General features: G+C 49.1%; 1 protein-coding gene across 6 annotated transcripts in view; it reads right to left on the minus strand.

Annotated features, from left to right (window-relative positions):
- HVCN1 (hydrogen voltage gated channel 1) overlaps positions 1-17,901 on the minus strand; it is a 41,431-nt gene extending 23,530 nt beyond the window's left edge. Inside the window, exons 1-3 of one of the 6 annotated variants that reach the window (XM_054444990.2) lie at positions 17,829-17,870; positions 16,730-16,813; positions 10,853-10,892 (exon numbers count right to left, since the gene is read on the minus strand). In XM_054444990.2, coding sequence (XP_054300965.1) covers positions 10,853-10,873 — 21 coding nt within the window. In that variant the 5' untranslated portion in view covers positions 10,874-10,892; positions 16,730-16,813; positions 17,829-17,870. Of the gene's footprint in view, positions 1-10,852; positions 10,893-16,729; positions 16,814-17,204; positions 17,275-17,414; positions 17,560-17,828 lie in introns of those variants that run through there. The other 5 variants (XM_063646751.1, XM_054444991.2, XM_054444994.2 and 2 more) reach the window with 5 other exon arrangements.
- Between the last annotated feature and the right edge of the window lie 2,228 nt (positions 17,902-20,129).

The following is a 20,129-nucleotide window of genomic DNA, read 5'->3' on the forward strand; positions in this document are numbered from 1 at the left end:
AGTTCCTTTCATCTTTTGAAAAAATATTTGAGTCTCTCTGATGTGCCAGGCTTGGGGACAAAGGAGGGGATTGGCCCTAAACCAATTTATATCAAAATTTTATTTCCTTTTTATTGAGATGGGATCTCATTTTGTTGTTGAGGCTGGAGTGCAGCCTCAAACTCCTGGGCTCAAGCAATCCTCCTGCCTCAGCCTCCCAAGTAGCTAGGACTACAGGTGTGTGCCACCATGGCTACCTTGGTTTCTATCAACATTTAAAATGTCCTTATTGCTTGACTTTACAAGAGACTCCCACGTGCAAACAGGTGCTTGCTCCAGTCCTGCTTCAAGAGCCCTAAACTGGAAACCACCTCAAAGTCTGTTGCCCAGGACACCATGGAAGACCCACACCACAGAGCACCACACTACTGTGTGGCAGGCCTGTAGACCTCCCGCACCCACAGGGAAAGGGGTCCTCAATCTACAATCATGGGAAAACTGACAAAATCAACCCCAACTCCCAGGAGGAGAGAGGGACTGGGTTGGTGGGTGAAACTTTGTATTTTTTTCTAATAGGTTTGGCTGATACCAAACCTATTAGATATGATTTGGTTTGGCTGTGTCCCCACCCAAATCTCAACTTGAATTATTTCCCAGAATTCTCATGTGTTGTGGGAGGCACTTTGGAGGAGGTAATTGAATCATGGGGGCCAATCTTTCCCATGTGATTCTCGTGATAGTGAACAAGTCTCACAAGATCTGATGGGTTTATCAGGGGTTTCTGCTTTTGCTTCTAATTTTCTCTTGCTGCCGCCACATAAGAAGTGCTTTTCGCCTCCCGCCATAATTCTGAGGCCTCGCCAGCCATGCGGAACTGTAAGTCCAATTAAACTTCTTTTTCTTCCTAGTCTCAGGTGTGTCTTTATGAGCAGTGTGAAAACTAATACAGTAAATTGGTACCAGTAGAATGGGACATTGCTGAAAAGATACCTGAAAATGTGGAACCAACTTTGGAACTGGGTATCAAGAAGAGGCTGGAATAGTTTGGAGGGCTCAGAAGAAGACAGGAAAGTGTGGGAAAGTGTGGCACTTCCTAGAACTTGTTGAATGACTTTGCCCAAAATGCTGATAGTGATCTGGACAATAAGGTCCAGGCTGAGGTGGTCTCAGATGGAGATGAGGAACTTTTTGGCAACTGGAGTAAAGGTGACTTTTGGCATGTTTTAGCAAAGAGCTGGCAGCATTTTGCCCCTGCCATAGAGATTTGTGGAGCTTTGAACTTGAGAAAGATGATTTAGGATATCTGGCAGAAGAAATTTCTAAGCAGCAAAGCATTCAATGCCTGCTGTTAAAGGCATTCAGTTGTATAAGGGAAGCAAAGCATAAAAGTTTGGAAAATTTGCAGCCTGATGATGTGATAGAAAAGAAAAACCCATTTTCTGGGGAGAAATTTAAACCAGCTACAGAAATTTCCATAAATAGCAAGGAGCCTAATGTTAATCCCCAAGACCTTGGGAAAATGTCTCCAGGCCATGTCTGAGACCTTCACAGCAGCCCCTCCCATCACAGGCCCAGAGGCCCAGGAGGAAAAAGTGGTTTCATGGGCCTAGGGACTTGGTGCCCTGTGTCCAGCTGCTCCAGCTGTGGCTGAAAGAGGTCAACATACAGCTCAGGCTGTGGCTTCAGAGGGTGGAAGCCCCATGCTTTGGCAGCTTCCACGTGGTGTTGAGCCTGCAGGTGCACAGAAGTCAAGAACTGAGGTTTGGGAACCTCCGCCTAGATTTCGGAAGATGTTTGGAAATGCCTGGATGCCCAGCCAAAAGTTTGCTGCAAGGGTGGGGCCCTCATGGAGAACCTCTGCTAGGGCAGTGCAGAAGGGAAATGTGGGGTGGGAGCACCCACACTGAGTCCCTTCTGGGGCATCACCTAGTAGAGCTGTGAGAAGAGGGCCACAGTCCTCCAGACCCCAGAATGGTAGACCCACCAATAGCTTGCACCATATACCTGGAAAAGCCGCAGACACTTAACGTCAGCTCATGAAAGCAGCCAGGAGGTGGGTTATACCCTGCAAAGCCACAGGGGCGGGGCTGCCCAAGACTATGGGAACCTACCTTTTGCATCAGCCTGACCTGGATGTGAGACATGGAGTCAAAGGAGATCATTTTGAAGCCTTAGAATTTGACTGCCCCACTGGATTTCAGACTTGCATGGACCCTGTAACTATTTTGTTTTGGTTAATTTATCCCATTAGGAACAGCTGTATTTACCCAATACCTGTACTCCCATTGCATCTAGGGAAATAACTAGCTTGTTTTGATTTTTACAGGCTCATAGGCAGAAGGGACTTGGTTTGTCTCAGATGAGACTTTGGACTGTGGACTTTTGGGCTAATGATGAAGTAAGACTTTGGGGGACTGTTGGGAAGACATGATTGGTTTTAAAATGTGAGGATATGATATTTGGAGGGGTCAGGGGCAGAATGATGTAGTTTGGCTGTGTCCCCACCCAAATCTCAACTTGAATTATATCTTCCAGAATTCCCATGTGTTGTGGGAGGGACCCAGGGGGAGGTAATTGAATCATGGGAGCCAATCTTTCCCATGCTATTCTCGTGATAGCAAATGAGTCTCATAAGATCTGATGGGTTTATCGGGGTTTCTGCTTTTGCTTCTCTCTCATCATCTCTTGCTGCCACCATGTAAGTGCCTTTCGTCTCCTGCCATGATTCTGAGGCCTCGCCAGCCATGTGGAACTATAAGTCCAATTAAACCTCTTTTTCTTCCCAGTCTCAGGTATGTCTTTATCAGCAGCATGAAAACAAATACAAGGTTTATCCCTAAGAAATTGCCAGTGAAATTGGAGTGAGATCCAGCCAGCAGGGAGTTAAGTGGTGAATGAAGTATTTAGTGGAGGTGGAAAGAGAAGGAACCAATATACTCATAACTGGAATCCCTGAATAAGGAAATGAGATTAATAGACTAGAACAAAGACATAATTCAAGAAAACTTTTCTGATATAAAAGAGGACTTAAAAATGCCATCTTTGTAGATAAAAACTAGAAGAAATTGATAATTTCATATGATTCAACCTAATATATACCTGTTTGCTGTTTTATTATGCTATACATATGTTCATGTAGAGTTGTTAAAAAACAAACATAAAGCTGGGTGTGGTGGCTCATACCTGTAATCCCAGTGCTTTGGGAGGCCAAGGCTGGTGGATCACCTGAGGTCAGGAGTTCAAGACCAGCCTGGCCAACGTGGGGAAACCCTGTCTCTACTAAAAATACAAAAATTAGCCAGGCGTGGTGGCACATGCCTGTAGTCCCAGCTACTTGGGAGGCTGAGGCAGGGGAATTGCTTGAACCTGGAAGGCGGAGGTTGCAGTGAGCCGAGATCGCACCACTGCACTCCGGCCTGGGCAACAGGGCAAGACTCCATCTCAAAAGAAACAGAAAACCAAAAAAAAACATAAAATCATAAGTAAGTGATAAAGCCAGCACAGGAACTCAAGTCCACCCGCTTTGTTCTTTTCTCTGCAAATATAGAGAAAAAAATGGCAGAAAAGTAGATTTTTCTTTCAGCAACAAAAATGATATTTTAGAGATGGGACTGGGAGTGGTGGCTCATGCCTGTAATCTCAGCACTTTGAGAGGCTGAGGTGGGTGGATTGCTTGAGCCCAGGAGTTCAAGACCAGCCTGGCCAACATGGTGAAACTCTATCTCTACTAAAAATACAAAAATTAGCTGGGGGTGGTGGTGGTGCATGCCTATAATCCCAACTACTTGGGAGGCTGAGGCATAAGAATCGCTTGAACCTGGGAGGCAGAGGTTGCAGTGAGCCGAGATAATGCCATTGCACTCCAGCCAGGACAACAGAACAAGATTCTGTCTCAATAATAATAATAATAATAATAAATAAATAAGAGATGGGATCAAGGTTCTGAGATGCAGTCTTACCTCCCTTAGCAGAGGAGCAAACTGAAGTCTGCAACATGGTAACCACCACCTGTCAGTGGACAGTCCACAGACTTGCAGCTGGGTGTGCTGCTTCCTGGTCCTGGGTCTTAACGCCACCCAGGCAGGGCCAGGGCAGCTGTCCCCAGTCCTAGCTTCACTCACCCTCCCCTATAGCCCTATCCAGCACTAAGCCTGGTGTATTTCAGCAACTAAATGACCCCTGATCTGCCACCTACTTCCCCCACCCTCTGCCACTGCCCTGGCCAACCCCCCGCCTCACTTGGAGGTTGTCGCAGCTCCTCTCTGCTCTCTCCTTCCCTGCTGCATTCTCCATCAGCTGCAGGACAGCATCCCTCCAAGCATAAATAAATTACTCCCTGTGCAGAAAAGGGCCAGCCCAGCGGTCCCGAGGCTGCCTTCCTCAGACAGGCCTGCCTGGCCCCCACTGGCATCTGGGAACTTGGACTTCTGGAAAATTCCCACCATTCCCTTATAAGAGCAGCTCACTGTGCCTAGACTGCTTGTGGAAACAGCATGGTTTATGCTGAACTCCTACTTTCCTTTGGAGAGTCTGGAACTTTTCTAAGTGCCAGGCAGAGGGTACCTCTGTGCCCAGCTCCAGTGAAAACTCTGGGCGTTGGGTCTCTAAGGAACTGCTCTGCTTGCAAACACTTCACACATCTTGTCACAACTCCCTGCTGGAGGAATTAAGTGTGACCCCAAGGACATCTGCCCCCAACCCAGGAGAGGGCTCTGGAAGCTTGTGCCGGTTTCTTCTGAACTTCACCCCACGTGCCTTTTCCCTTTACTGATTTTAATTTCAATCCTTTTGTGGCAATTAATCTGAGCCAGGAGTGCATCTGCATGCAAGTCCCACAGGTCCTCCTAGTGAGTCATTGATGCTGGGCATAGGGTCTCTGACACATTCCCTTATTTAAAACTTTTGGCTGGGTGCAGTTGCTCACACCTGTAATCCCAGCACTTTGGGAGGCTGAGGAGGATCACTGAGTTCAGGAGTTCAAGACCAGCCTGGGCAACAGAGTAAGACTCCGTCTCTACAAGAAAATCTAAAAATTAACCAAGTGTGGTGGTGCTCGCCTCTAGTCCCAGTTACTTGGGAGACTGAGAGAGGGGAATCGCTTGAGCCTGGAATGTCGAGGCTGCAGTGAGCTGTGATCGTGTCACTGCACTCCAGCCTGGGTGATACAGCAAGACCTTGTCTCTTAAAAAAAAAAGACACCAATGCCTCCCAGAAGCCCACTCCTGTTTGGCACGCTCTATCTAGCCTCTATCTGCCCATCTTCTCACCTTCCCTCTCACCTCTCTCCCCACTCTGGCCACATTGTCTCCTTTGAGCCTTTCATACTTGGCTGGTTTCTCCAACCACAGGACCTTTGCACACGTGACTTCTTTTGCGTAGAATGTGCAACCCCCTTTCACCCTGTCCTCTATCTTCTTCTTCATCCCAGCTCTCAGGAGCTGGCCAGGCCTTCCCCATCACACTCTCACGTGGCCCAGCTGTTCACAGCATGACCTCTGTGCCTGGCAGACCACAGGCTCTTGCTGAACATACCTCCTGGATGGTGGAAGGTGGAATGAAACCCCTGAGCAAATCTCTTCTCTGTGGGGAGGCAAGAGGACTCCAAGCAGCAGGCTCAGCTGCCCCAGCACTTCTCCCCTCCTGCCCCAGGGGATCCGTGTTCTGAGGAAGGCCTATTTTTAAAATCAGGGAAGTCTTTAAATAAGTGTAGAAACTTTTCCTTCTCTAGGGTGGGGAGGAAGTCTGAGGTTCATGAAAACAACCACCGTGACAGCTGATCAGCTCTGGCAGGAGGGGCTGCTTACAGGCTGAGGGGTTTAACTGGCGGCCCAGGTTCCCCTAAAGCCATGGTCCCCAACTGTCTCCTTTTTCTATAGGGTTAGGAACCTTCCTGCCTGATAGATGAGCCGGTCAGCCTGGTGAGATGATGGCAGGGCTGCATACAGACTATAAGGGACATATTTACAGGAGTAGGAACTGTAATCATTCCAACTATCCCCAGAATACCTGATATTTAATATTTTCTGAGCTCTGTGCAAAGACCTTCATTAACATACTGTAACAAGCCCATGAGGCGGGCACTGCAATGTCTCTGTTTATGGATAAGGACTGAGAACAGAGAGGCCAGTGACTTGCCCCAGGTCACACAGCCAGCGAGAAGCAAGGCTAGGATTCCAACCCAGGCTGCCAAGCCCAGCGCCCCCTCCTCTTGCGGGACCCCTCATGAACACTGCCCAGCCCTGCACCCTCCTCACAGCTGGGGAAGCCCCATGCTGGGAAGGGAGTTTGGAGCAGTGTTTCTCAATAAGAAATCACATTTCATACCCTGCCTCTCAGTACACACTGACTTGTGTACACATATTCTATAACTAGCACTAAAGTTACTATGTGAGGCGCTCTTATTTTCCATTTCATTCTATTTCTTTTTTTTTTTTTTTTTTTTTTTGGAGACAGGGTCTCACTCTGCCACCTAGGCTGGAGGGCAGTGGCACGATTAGGACTCACTGCAGCCTCAACCTCCTGGGCTCAAGAGATCCTCCCACCTCAGCCCCAGAAGTAGCTGAGACTACAGGCATGTACCACCATGCCTGGCTAATTTTTTGTATTTTTAGTAGAGATGGGTTTCTCCATGTTACCCAGGCTGGTCTCAAACTCCTGACCTCAAGTGATCCGCCTGCCTTGGCCTCTCAAAGTGCTGGGATTACAAGTGTGAGCCACCGCACCTAGCCCTATTTCATTTATTTAAAGGTCGACTGTAGCCCACTCAATGGATTTCAGGACCCGCCAATGGGTTGAGTTTAAAGACACAGTTTTGGGCGGACACGCTCTGCCTATTTCCCTGGGAATGACTGAGAGGGGAGTCAGGTCCAAGCCTGTGACTTCAGTCATGTCAACCAGAAGCAGGGGCTGTGCTATTTGTTTTACAAAAGTGTAGAAAGAAAAAAGAAAAAGTTACCCAGGTAGAAATGAAGAGCTGCCACCTGTGTAACTAGGTCGCCTGAGCCAATGTCTAGTGATGCTTTGGCCATGGAAACCACAGGACACAGAGCTCAGCTATCCCTCTTTCCTCCTTCTGCAGAGAGAGGGGCTGCCTAGGCCAGGCTGCATGTTGGAATCACCTAGCAGCTTTAAGGCACCCCAAAATCTGAGTCCTGGGCTCAGAGCTTCCAATTCAACCCATCTGGGTGTGGTCTGGGTGCTGCGGTGGTGGATGTGCAGCTGAGGTGGGTAAGGAACCCCAGCTGCACCAGGGGCCTCTGCATGCCTCATGTGAAATGAGCCCAGGAGCTGCAGGGATTTCTATACATACCTGACTCTTAAGTTCCCCAGAGGTGGCTGTTGAGTGCAGTCACCTGTGCTGAGGAACAAGGTCAGCTGAGGGCTGAAAAGCTGGTTCATGCTCATGACAGAGCCAGCAGCTCCCATGTCTTAAATGCAGGCTGGAGCTAGGCACCCGGCTAAAGTGTTTTCTGCACGCAATGTTGTTTAATCCTCACCTCAACTCTGTGAGGTAGTGTGATCGTTCCCATTTTACCAAAGAGGAAAACTGAAGCTCTGGGAGGTGGCGGGGGCAGAGAGGGGCTCTGAGGAGGGCCGGTGAGCCTATCTCAGCAGAACTGCAAGCCAGGTCTGCCCCATGGCTACAAAACCCCACCAGTTTCTCTCCTAACACAGCTATTTTCCTGTCAGAAACGAGGAGAGCTGACACTCAAAAATCTCTAAAAGCAATCTCATTAAGACAACTTTTTTCCAAAACACAATTAATTCCATAAGGGCAGATCATGAGAAGGAACACGTTCTTCAAACCAGTAAGAGGCTTATTTGCCATAAGTGGTCCTGGCCTTTTCCCCAGCCCCCCAGCAATGTCCTCCTGACAACACCCTCTCAGGCTAGCCTCTGTGTGACGACAGATAGGCTCCAGGCTCCAGGTTCCAGGCCCTGGGAGTTCCCCAAGGTGTGTCCCTGGTTCTGCATTTCAATCCCTACTTCCCTTGCTGTCTCTATGCCTGGGATGGGCTTCTGACAAGGTCCTCACCCCACCAACTCGTTCCTGCAACCCCCAGCCTCATTTGGAACCCCCAGACTCAAATGCATAACCCCAGCTTGACCTGCTGCCATTTACCCCATGAACAGACCTATAGCCTTGTTCTATTTATTACTATTGTGAAAAAAGGAACAAAAGAAAGGGAAATAAATTCATAACAATCCCTGCACACCAAACTTATGTATCATCTACCCATCTACCTCTTTCTCTCCCACCTGTCTATATCTTTTACAATTATAATCAAAGACAGTGGGCCAGGTGTGGTGGCTCATGCCTGTAATTCTAGCACTTTGGGAGGCTGAGGCAGGTGGATCACTTGAGGCCAGGAGTTCAAGACCAGCCTGGCCAATATGGAGAAACCCTGTCTCTACCAAAAATACAAAAAAAAAAAAAAAAAAAAAAAAACTAGCTGGAGATGGTGGCGCACGCCTGTAATTCCAGTTACTAGGGTGGCTGAGGCCCAAGAACCACTTGAACCCAGGAGACAGAGGTTGAAGTGAGCCGAGATTGCACCACTGCATTCTAGCCTGGAAGACAGAACCAGGCCCTGTCTCAAAAAAACCAAACAAAAAAAGACAGCAGACAATTTTCTATCTTATTTTTTACCACTACATGCATCAGATTCGCACCTGTTCAGAGGCCAGGAAACTTACCAAGGAGTCAAATGATCTCATTATTGCATTTTGCATGTTTTTAAACCATTTTGGATGGTTTTTAATCCAATTCTAAGACCACGTTTTCTCACATTTTAATGTCTCTGAAATCTGGCTGGGCCTGACAATTGATCGGTTTCAGCCTTGTGTTACTTTTTATCACAGTAAATGGCAGCACATGGTTTCGCTTTTTTTCTTCATAGTACATAAAATAAGGTGCATGCACAGTGTTGTCTCATGTGCTAAGAAACATGGTGCCATAAATTGTACTTTTTCTTTTTTATGGGTTCTTTTCCCATAAGTGAAATGACCAGGCTTGAGTATGGATATTTTCAAGATTCTTGATACACATGGTCAAATTGTGTGTCTAGAACAGTGGCATGGGTTGACCCAGTCCCCCGTGACATGTACAAGTGAGCTGGTTTCATCACAGTCTAATCAGCATTAGCATTTCCGAATGTTCTTTTTGGTTTGCCTAATTTAATAGGGAACTACAAATGAAGGAAAAGCATGAACAGTTCCCACTTAACCTTTCTTCCATGCTGACTCTCTTATGAAGGATACCTGGAGCTCCTAACTCTTACAGCTACCAGGGTCATCAATTTGATGAAATACACAATCACCACCATCATCATCATCATCCCGTGGTCATTCTGACCCTCACATTTGCTTCTCAGACTCTGCCCCACTCACCCCTGCTGCTGCCCTGAGCTTACTGCTCTGCCCTCGCCAGGTTGGCCTGGCTAGGCCCCCAGAACCTCAAGATGAACAGCTGATGCGAAAGTCAACACTTCCTTTCTACCTTGCCCCCAATCTTCACAACCAATGCCCCCGAAATCCAATAAACCTGCACCTCACATATCAAAGACACAGTCTATTTCCTACTTGAGATGGCCATAAGATACAGGAGGAAAGCATTTCCTCTGGAGTCAGGCCAAGTTGAAATCCCAATTTCTGTTTTTTTTTGGAGACGGAGTTTTGCTCTTGTCACCCAGGATGGAGTGCAATGGTGTGATCTTGGCTCACTGCAACCTCTGCCTCCCAAGTTCAAGCGATTCTCCTACCTTATCCTCCTAAGCAGCTGGGATTAGAGATGTGCGTCATGATGCCTGGCTAATTTTTGTACTATTAGTAGAGATGGGGTTTCACCATGTTGGCCAGGCTGGTCTCAAACTCCTGACCTCAGGTGATCCACCTGCCTCGGCCTCCCAAAGTGCTGGAGTTACAGGCGTGAGCCACGGTGCCTTTGCCTCCTAAGTTCAAGCGATTCTCCTGCCTCAGCCTCCCCAGTAGCTGGGATTACAGGTGCATGTCACCATGCCTGGCTAATTTTCGTATTTTTGTAGAAACAGGGTTTTGCCATGTTGATCAGGCTCATCTTGAACTCCTGACCTCAAGTGACTTGCCCACCTTGGCCTCCCAAAGTGCTGGGATTACAGGAATGAGCCACCACACCTGGCCTAAAATCCCATTTCTACCACTTTCTAGCTGTGTGATCTAGAGAAGTGACTTTACTTCTCTGTGCCCAAGCCCTGTATGGGCTCAGTACTTGCCTAACATTCTGAGACCACTGTATTATCAAATCTTCCCAACAATCCTGCAAGGGCAGGGGTGGTAAATAATCTTTTCACTATTTTCCAGATAAGGAAACAGGCTCAGGGAATTGAAGGGCACACAGTTATTTTGTGCCTAAGGACACATAGTTATTAAATGCACTGTTCGAGACCAGCCTGACCCACATGGAGAAACCCCATCTCTACTAAAAATACAAAGTTAGCCAGGTGTGGTGGTGCATGCCTGTAATCCCAGCTACTTGGGAGGCTGAGGCAGGAGAATCGCTTGAACCTGGGGGGGCAGAGGTTGCAGTGAGCTGAGATCGCACCATTGTACTCCAACCTGGGCAACAAGAGTGAAACTCCGTCTCAAAAAAAAAAAAAAATGCACATAGTTATTAACATACAGGGGTGGGATTCAAATGGTCTGATGTGGAATATCAGGCTACTTGGAGGTTTTGTGAAGTCCTTTTACAGCTTTTCATCATTGTGATTTTAAATATTTCAGTATAGTGGAAACACCTGGACAGGTAGTTCTCCCTCTCCTGTTTGAAACACCAAACAGAATTATCCTCTCTAGGCTGGGATATCCTCTAAAGCTGCAAGACCACATAATCCATTACCTTTTCGTCCCAGGTGGCCATGTCCCTGTTGCCTCTGGATCTGAAAAATAAGAAGACATTTGTCCAGATCTATCATCTTGCTGCCATCTACCTTGGTATGTGCTCTGTAATCCGTTCTGACAAATTAGTTTTAAGTTAGTTTAGTTTTAACTGTGCCCGAAATTAGTGTAAAGTACAAAGTGTATGTAGGAGGGTATACATCCTGGATATAGAGCCAAATGAACTGAAACAGGGACTCAAACAAATACTTATTTGTACGCGAAAGTTCATAGCCTTTCACAGCATTATTCTCAAAAGCCAAAAGGTGGAAATGACCCACTTGGATCAACAAAATGGGTCTATCCACACAATGGAACGTTATTCAGCCATAAAAAGAAATGAAGGGGGCCAGGTGTGGTGGCTCACACTTGTAATACCAGCACTTTGGGAGGCCAAGGTGGGCAGATCACCTGAGGTCAGGAGTTTGAGACCAGCCTGGCCAATGTGATGAAAACCTGTCTCTACTAAAAATACAAAAATTAGCTGGGCATGGTGGTGGGGATCTGTAATCCCAGCTACTTCAGAGGCTGAGGCAGGAGAATTGCTTGAACCCAGGAGGCAGAGGTTGCAGTGAGCCGAGATTGTGCCACTGCACTCCAGCCTGGGCAACAGAACAAGACTCTATCTAAAAAAAAAAAAAAAAAAAGGAAAAAAAAAAAAGAGAGAGAGAGAAATAAAGTATTGATATTTATTTATTTATTTATTTATTTACAACTTTATTACTTTATTATGAAAATTTTCCAACACACAGTTATCACTATTTTGCTATTTTCTACTACAATTTTTAAAATTTTATGGTAAAAATACAAAAAATTTACTATCCTAACCAATTTTGAATGTACAGTTGTTAAAAATATTTCTTGAGTTGTATTTGCTGTGTGCACTTTATAACCTCTCATTTAGTCTTCTATCAACTCTTATTTGACTTTTCTTCTCAGTCCTCCCCTAAAACTGCTCTATCGAGGTCACTGACCCAGAGGTCAATGCTTAATTCTCATCGTACTCAGTGATATGGTTTGGATCTGTGTCCCCACCCAAATCTCATGTCGAATTGTAATCTCCAGTGTTGGAAGCAGGCTCTGGTGGGAGGTGATTGGATCATGGGAGTGGGTTTCTCCCATAGGAAGTAGTTTAGCACCATCCTCCTAGTGCTGTACTCATGATAGAGTTCTCACAATGAGTATTGATATTTATTACAATGTAGATTAACCTCAAAGATACCATGCTAAGTGAAAAAAGCCAGACATAAAATGTCACATATTGTATGATTCCATTGATATGAAATGTCCAGAATAGGATATGAAATGTCCAGAACAGAACAAGCAGATTGGTGGTTGCCAGGGGCTGGGGGCAGGGAAGAATGGGGAGTGACTGCTTAATGGATTAGGGGGTTTCCTTTTGGGATGATGAAAATGTTCTGTGCAGCTAACAAGGTATTTTTAAAAAAGCAAAATGATATATTATTAATTTTAATACAAAGAAAAACAGTGAAAATGTTCTGATAGAGGTGAAGGCCGCACACTGTGAAACGTACTAAATGCCACCGAATTATTCACTTTAAAACGGTTAGCTTTACATTATGTGAATTTCACTCCAATTGAAAAAAGCAGACATTACAGTGTTGGGGTTGCTCTGAAAAACAGTAAAACCTTCTGAATACCCATCACCAGCTACATCAGTGAATGCACCTCTGAGCAGCAGGAGCTGCTAGTGCCGTTGAGTATTCACATATGGACGTGGAAAGGCGCCAGCCACAGAGCAGTCACATTACGGCAGAGTCTACAGGATGACCCCATCTAAGTCAAAAGAAATACAGATGCTTTTTTTTTGGTCCGTAAGGATCACTCTTCGCAGTGGTTATCTTTGGGAAAAAAGGGAGTGATCTGGGTGTGGGGCTTTCCTTCTCTGCTTCTGGGAGGCGTGAACTTTTACAATAAGTAGGTGTTACTTTAAAACGTTATTTTTAACATAGGTGATCTATGCATGTAGTAAAAAATTTAAATTATACAAAAAGATATTCTATGACAAGTCAGTCTCCCCTCTACCCATTATCCTTCCCAGAAGTGGTCGCTCTGACCCTCTGACCAGTTTCCTACGTCGCCTTCTGGAGTATTCTATGCCCTCACAAGCACATGAGTAGATACTCTCCCCCAACCTTCTATTTTTTTTTGGTAAACAAATGTGAACCCACATACTGCTCTGAACCTTATTTCCCTGTAGGGTGTGGTAGGCAAAATAATGCTCCCCTTCAAAGATGCACATGCCCTAGTCCTTGAACTGGTATATTACTTTACATAGCAAAGAGGATTTTGCAGACATGATTAAGTTGCAGCTCTCAAGATGAAAGGAATGATTCTGGATTATCCTAGTGGGCCCAATGTCATCAGAGGGGTCTTTGATAAGTGGAGGCAGGAGAAAGAAGAGATTGCGAGGACAGAAGCAGAGGCTGGCATCAGAAAGATCTGAAGATTCAATGCTTTAAAGATGGAGGATGGGGCCTCAATCCAAGGCATGTGGGCCCCTCTAGAAGTTGGGAAGGCAAGCAAACAGATTCTCCCCCAGAGCCTGCAGCAGCAACACAGCCCTGCCCATACCTTGACTCGAGCCCGCTGAGACCGACTGTGGACTTTTGACTTCCAGAACTGTAGCATAATAAATGTGTGTTATCTTAAGCTACCAAGCTTGTGGCCATTTGTTACAGCAGCCACAGAAGACTAACACAGTATCTCAGAGGTGGTTCTATGCCAGTGTGTCCTGTATGAAGTGCACGCCTTGTCACGGCTGCACATGAGTCCCCCGTAGGAATGTGTTTAATCCTACTAGTGATGGACACTTAACGGTTGTTTCCAATCCCCTCCCACCCCAGTGCTTCAATAAATAACCCTGCGCACCCTTTTTTTGTTGTTGTTTTGTTTTGGCTTTTTTTTTGGAGTTGGGGTCTCACTCTGTCACCCTGGCTAGAATGCAGTGGTGTGATCAGAGCTCACTGCAGCCTCAAGATCCTGGACTCAAGTGATCCTCCCACCTCAGCCTCCCGAGTAACTGGGACTATAGGCACACACTACCAAGTCTAGCTAATTTTTGTAGAAAGGGGGATCTCACTATGTTATCCAGGCTGGTCTCAAATTCCTGAGTTCAAGTGATCCTCCTGCCTCAGCCTCCCATGGTGTTAGGATTATAGGCATGAGCCATTGCACCTGATCCCTCTATGTAACTTCTATAATTTTTTTTTCCCCTGAGACAGAGTCTCCTTCTGTTGCCTAGGCTGGAATGCAGTGGTATGATCTCTGCCCACTGCAACCTCTGTCTCCCAGGTTCAAGCGATTCTCCTGCTTCAGCGTCCTGAGTAGCTGGGATTATAGGTGCCCACCACCACACCCAGCTAAAAATTTTTTTTGTATTTTTAGTAGAGACAGGGTTTTGCCATGTTAGCCAGGCTGCTCTCGGACTCCTGACCTCAAGTGATCCGTTGCCTCAGCCTCCTAAAGCTCTGGAATTACAGGCATGAGCCACCGTGCCTGGCCTAATTCTAAAAAATTTTGAAATAAACTTTCAAGAAAACTTTAAAAAGGTTCTTTCTCTCCCCACAGTTACATGCTGAGGGTGCAAGGGACTCTTAGACTTTCTCGCTGGTTGACTGGCAGAGCAGCTTCCGGACCCAGCAGAGTTCAGCTTTGCATGTCCCTATACCAGCCCCCTGGGATTCTCAACCTGCTCTCACGAGAGGGGCTCAAGTGGAACCATCACCACAAGAGGAGGTGAAGGGAAAAATTACGGTGCCCTGGAGATTCCCTTCCTTTGCAAGACAGGAACTAGAACTAGCACACACGCAGAGAAACACTCAGCTTCAGCAATTCAAGCAACAGAAAATTTAAAACTACCATGCCCTTCTCCATTAAGCTAGCCAAAACAAATAAAAAGGATAAAACCCAATGCTTTCAGAGCTGCAGAGAAATGTGCACACATTCCTGGGGATGATTTTTCTAAATAGCTACCTGGTCACAAGAGGTAAGTGCTTCCAAAATGATCCCACCCTTGACTTGCACAACTTGGTTAGGAAACTGTGTCTCCATGAAGCCATTTGATAGCCAAAAACATGCACAATATGCACAATGATATTTATAGCTAAGTTGAATAGTACAGCTAAAACCTGGAAGTGGCCCTCAACCCTCAAGCCCTACTTTAGGGAAAAGCTGAGGAAGGCAGTGGGCTCTTGGGAGGGATAATTCTGAAGTCTATGTAGAAATGGGAGAAAAAATGCTGTCAAGCAATGAGAAGAAAAATAGGCTGATGGCTGACACATTGCCTGCAACTGTACAAAAGTATCTGAGCCTTTCCTAGGTGCCAGGCACTGATTTCCCAGGTTCTGGGAAATCCAAGGTGAAGAGGCAAGGGCCAGATCATGATCCTGGTAGACTGACACGTTACCTGGGGAGACAAACAAGGAAGCAAGGAAATACACAAGACAGACCACACCCCCAGCTAAGCACTGGGAAGCCAACCAGCCAGAGTAAGGGGCCAGGGAGCAGGTGGGGTCTCCTTAGGTGGGGTGGTCAGGGACAATGCGACATTTATGGTGTTCCCCTGAATTACAAGGGAGTATGTCACAGATTGCAGAGAAGAGCATTCCCGGGAAAAGGAAGAGCACATGCGCTGTGCACAGCCCCTGAGAGAGCAGAGAACTTAGGAGGCGGCGGCTGGGGACAGCAGTGGACAGGACAGTGGCCGGAGAGAAGAATCGAGAATAATCACACAGGGCCTGATCATGGAGAGGGCTTGGCAGGCGATGCTGGGGAGTTGGATGGGACTGAGGGGTCAAGCGTGATGAGGTGGCAAGAGATGCTGGCAGCCTGGACTCAGGGTGGAAGGAGGGGGTGGAGGAGTGGCTGGATTCAGGATATGCTTTGGGTTAGAACTTGTCACTAGCCTAGACTGCGGGGAAGGGATGAGGAGGGGGGTGGTGGATGACAGCTCCCAGGGCCCAAGCCCCAGTGACTAGCAAAGGATCAAGTCTGGGGACAAGAACACTCTGGCTTTCTCCTTCTTGCTAAACCAGTGTCGGGGAGGGCAGGGGCCGCAGGGCAGCTCTGGACCTTGTGCAAGCTTCGGCCCAGAGGTTTTCAAAACCCTGCCCTTATCAGCCTTTCCCTCTGGGGAGTCAGAGCCAGAGAAGTTGCCGCCCCCTCGCCTTGGTCTTACTCAAGCACCTCCTAGTTGCTGGTGGGGCTGTCCGGAAATCCTGCACATCTCAGATAACCCTGAACAACCTGAAGTTAAAGGTGCCCAGGACAGAGAAGTACTCTCAGAGGGGCAGGAGGGAGGGTGGAGGAGGCACTGGAACCATTAACTTTTGGTAGTAACCTGGTACCAGAGGCTAAGCCTGTACACCAAGCATCTTATGTCATCTTCTCAGCAATCCTGCGAGGTAGGTACATGCTTAACCTCATGGGACAGATGCGGAAACTGAGGCAGAGACAGGCCAAGTCAGGTAGCTGAGCCTGCAAGATCCCCCACACCCAGCACTGGTAAAAGTGGTGGGAGCAATGTTCCTGGAGGGAGTTCAGTGAGGAACTGCTCTCCCCTCTCTGTCTTGGCGTTTACCCTGGCCCCAGTCACTGGTTCCTCAGCATCTCTGTCTCCAACAGGTGGGTGCTTTTAAAGTGTTTCTAGGGAAGGGTTTGCTGCCCCGGGGCTCCTCCTTCAGGGATGGCTGGGCCTGCTCATTGCAGCCTTCTCCCGGGACACCCAGCACTGCCTCTGCCCCTGCTTCTCTCCTACAATCTCCTGGGAGGGCAGCGGGTCAGGGATGATGCATCCGAGGACTTAGGGGACACAGACCTGGTTGTGAGTTCTGGCTCTGCCTCCTTTGGCTGTGTGACCCAAGGCAAGGGGCTTGGCCTCTCTGCGTTTTGGTTTCTTCACCTGTTAAGAGAGAGACGACGATGGTCACCTGCGGCTGCTGCGCGAAGTGTGAAGAACTGAAGGCACCTGACCCAGGGCGGCGCGCACCACCAACTTTCCGGGATCGGGGGGTCACTAGTGCCGGCGTCTCCCGCGTCCCCCTCCCCTGGACTCCAGTCCCAGCCGAGGGGAAGCACTGCCCGCCCGCGCCGCCCGCGCCGCCCGCGCTGGGACACGCCAGAGCCGAGGGCAACCGAGGGCTGGGGTCCTGCTGGGGCTCCGCGGCGAGGCTTGGACAGCTGAGATGCAGGGGGAGGGGTCCCCTCTTCTCGGAAGGATCGGGCACTGGCGGTCTTGTAGAAAGGGCTGCACGCCAAACGGGGTACGCCCCCTGCCCGGCCCGAGCACTTACCCGGCGCCCCACCCGCCCGCGGTCACCGCTGCGACTGGGAGCCTCAGAGCAGGTCCGGCCCGGCCCGGCCCGCCCCTACCGTACCAGGCCCCGCCCCCGTCCCCGCCCCCACAGCCCGCAGACCCCCAACGGTCGGCGGGCTTCTAGGCCTCGGCCCGGGTCTCAGTCCCCTTGTCCCTGCCTGTGGTCAGTCCACCTGTTCGTGCCTACCTCCCTCACCGCGGCTGCCTCCCGACCCGCAGGGTGGGCCTGTCCTGGGCGTCCCGCAGTTACGAAGGTCCCGCCCGTGGGAGCGAATCGCGGATCACGAGAATCCTGCCCCGGGCCAGCCTAAGGGAAGGGTGGGCGGAGGAACCACTTCCTTCCTCCGCCGGCTGGAGCGGGGCGAATCCACCCCGCCAACCCCTTTCGGGGAACTTCTGCTCCATCCCACCGTCTCCGGGCCACCCCTGCCTCTGGGTCTCCTGATTCCTTGGCCTCGTCCCCTGCACAGTTTCTGCCATGCAGGGGTGGAGGGTGGGCAGGACGCTCTAACGAATGAGCAACCTCTCAGCCCTCAGGACTTCCCTTGGTCGAGGGCGCTGAGGCTGCTCATGGGATGGTACTGGCAAGAGGGAGCCTTACCGCGTGCAGCCCCTGCCTGTCCCGGGCCGCCTTGCTCCTGGCCAACTCGTACGGCCCCGCAGGCGCAGGCCCAGCTCTGAAGTCCCTCCCCTGTGGGCCCTCCCAGCACCCTGTTCACACAGTCGAATCAGTTCTGTTAGCTTCTGTCTTCCCCCAGAGACCATTTGTCCCAAACAGCCTGCAGAGCCGTCTTCTGCACACCTCTCCCTTCCGGTTGGGTCGGGGCTGTGGGGAGAGGCTCACCTCCTTGGGGTTGTGTTAGTTTCCTCATGCTGCTGTAGCAGATCACCACAAACCTAGTGGCTTAACACAAATGTGTTATCTTACAGCCCTGGAGGCCAGAAGTCTCAGATGGGTCCTACAGGGCCAGAATCAAGGTGTGGGTGGGGCTGTGCCTTCTGGAGGCCCCAGGGTAGTGTGTTCCTTGCCTTTCCCGGCTGGAGAGGTGCCTGTGATCCTCGGCTGCCTCAATCCGACCTCTGCCTCCATGGTCACAGCGTCTTCTCCCTTCTAAGGAGCCCTGTGATTATACGGGATCCACCTGGATAATCCAGGCTAATCTCTCCAGCTCAGGATCCTTCACATAGTCACATGTGCAAAGTCCCCTTTGCCACTTAAGGCAACATACAGGTTTGGAGGGGTTAGGATGTGGATATCTTGGTAGGCGGGGTGCATTCTTCTGCCTCCCATAGGGGTATTGTCTGCTTCAACTGACTCCGCTTTCCCCAATTATGCTGGGCAGCTGGCTTTCTTTTCTTTTCTTTTTTCTTTTTGGAACGGAGTCTTACTGTCGTCTAGCCTGGAGTGCAGTGGTGTGATCTTGGCTCACTGCAACCTCCGTCTCCTGGGTTCAAGCAGTTCTCCTGCCTCAAGCCTCCCAAGTAGCTGTGATTACCGGCCAGCATCACCATGCCTAATTTTTGTATTTTTAGTAGAGACAGGGTTTCACCATGTGGGTCAGACTGGTCTCGAACTCCTGACCTCAAGTGATCTGCCTGCCTTGGCCTCCCAAGGTGCTGGGATTACAGGCATGAGCCACTCCACCCGGCAACAGTCTCACTCTGTGGCCCAGGCTGGAGTGCAATGGCATGATCTTGGCTCACTGCAACCACTGCCTCCTGAGTTCAAGCAATTCTCCTGCCTCAGCTTCCTGAGTAGCTGGGATTACAGGTGCCTGCCACCACGACTGGCTCATTTTTGTATTTTTAGTAGAGACGGGGTTTCTCCATGTTGGTCAGGCTGGTCTCGAACTTCTGACCTCAAGTGATCCGCCCGCCTCGGCCTCCCAAAGTGCTGGGATTACAGGTGTGAGACACCACTCCTGGCCTGCAACAGGCTTTCTTTTTTTTTTTTTTGAGGCGGAGTCGCACTCTGTCACCCAGGCTGGAGTGCAGTGGCACGACCTCAGCTCACTGCAAGCTCCACCTCCCGGGTTCATGCCATTCTCCTGCCCCAGCCTCCCGAGTAGCTGGGACTACAGGCGCCCGCCACCACGCTCGGCTAAATGTTTTGTATTTTTAGTAGAGATGGGGTTTCACTGCGTTAGCCAGGATGGTCTCCATCTCCTGACCTCGTGCTCCGTCCTCCTCGGCCTCCCAAAATGCTGGGATTACAGGCGTGAGCCACCGCCTCCGGCCAGAAGGCTTTCTTAAAAACATTTTGGTCAGATCTCCTGACTTCTCAGTCATGTATTATTACAACAGTCCCATGCCAATTCCTAAGGCATAGTCTGGTCCATTTTCAACTTCAACTTCCTTATATTTTATTAAAAATTCTCCTCCTTCCCCAGGGCCAGCTAGACAGAGTGGAGAGGATGTGGGGACTGCTCCCGACAGCCCCTCCTCTGTGTTCACTCCCCTCTGGTTGAGGAAGGGAAAAGGGAACAAGTACTCCGTTCCCTAGCTGCACACCTGGAAGTTGCAGTCCTCTGTCTTAACATCTGGTCTTGCCTGTAGTTAGACCCTTAGTGCAGAGAGGTGGTGACTTCAACAGGCCCTGCTAAGGCAAGGCAAGGCTCAAACCCTGGCCTGGCTCGATCCTCTGGCTGCCTTCCCCCATCCCTTCCCCTACAGAGGCATCGCTCAGTCTTCTCCCTGGGTACTTGCCTCTGCTCCACATTGCAGTGGTCCTGGGAAAGTCTGCAGCTCCCAACCTTACCGATGGCCTGGAACCTGGGGCCACCAGCAGGGACCTATGTCTATACTTTTTGGGAACCAGGATCCCAAAGGAGCACTTCAACAAGTTTGGAGAATTTGGTGATATTCTCAGCATTGCTGTGTTCACTGAAATCCTGCTACTGCT

This window comes from Pongo pygmaeus, chromosome 10, assembly GCF_028885625.2.
Source record: "Pongo pygmaeus isolate AG05252 chromosome 10, NHGRI_mPonPyg2-v2.0_pri, whole genome shotgun sequence".
NCBI lineage: Eukaryota > Metazoa > Chordata > Mammalia > Primates > Hominidae > Pongo > Pongo pygmaeus.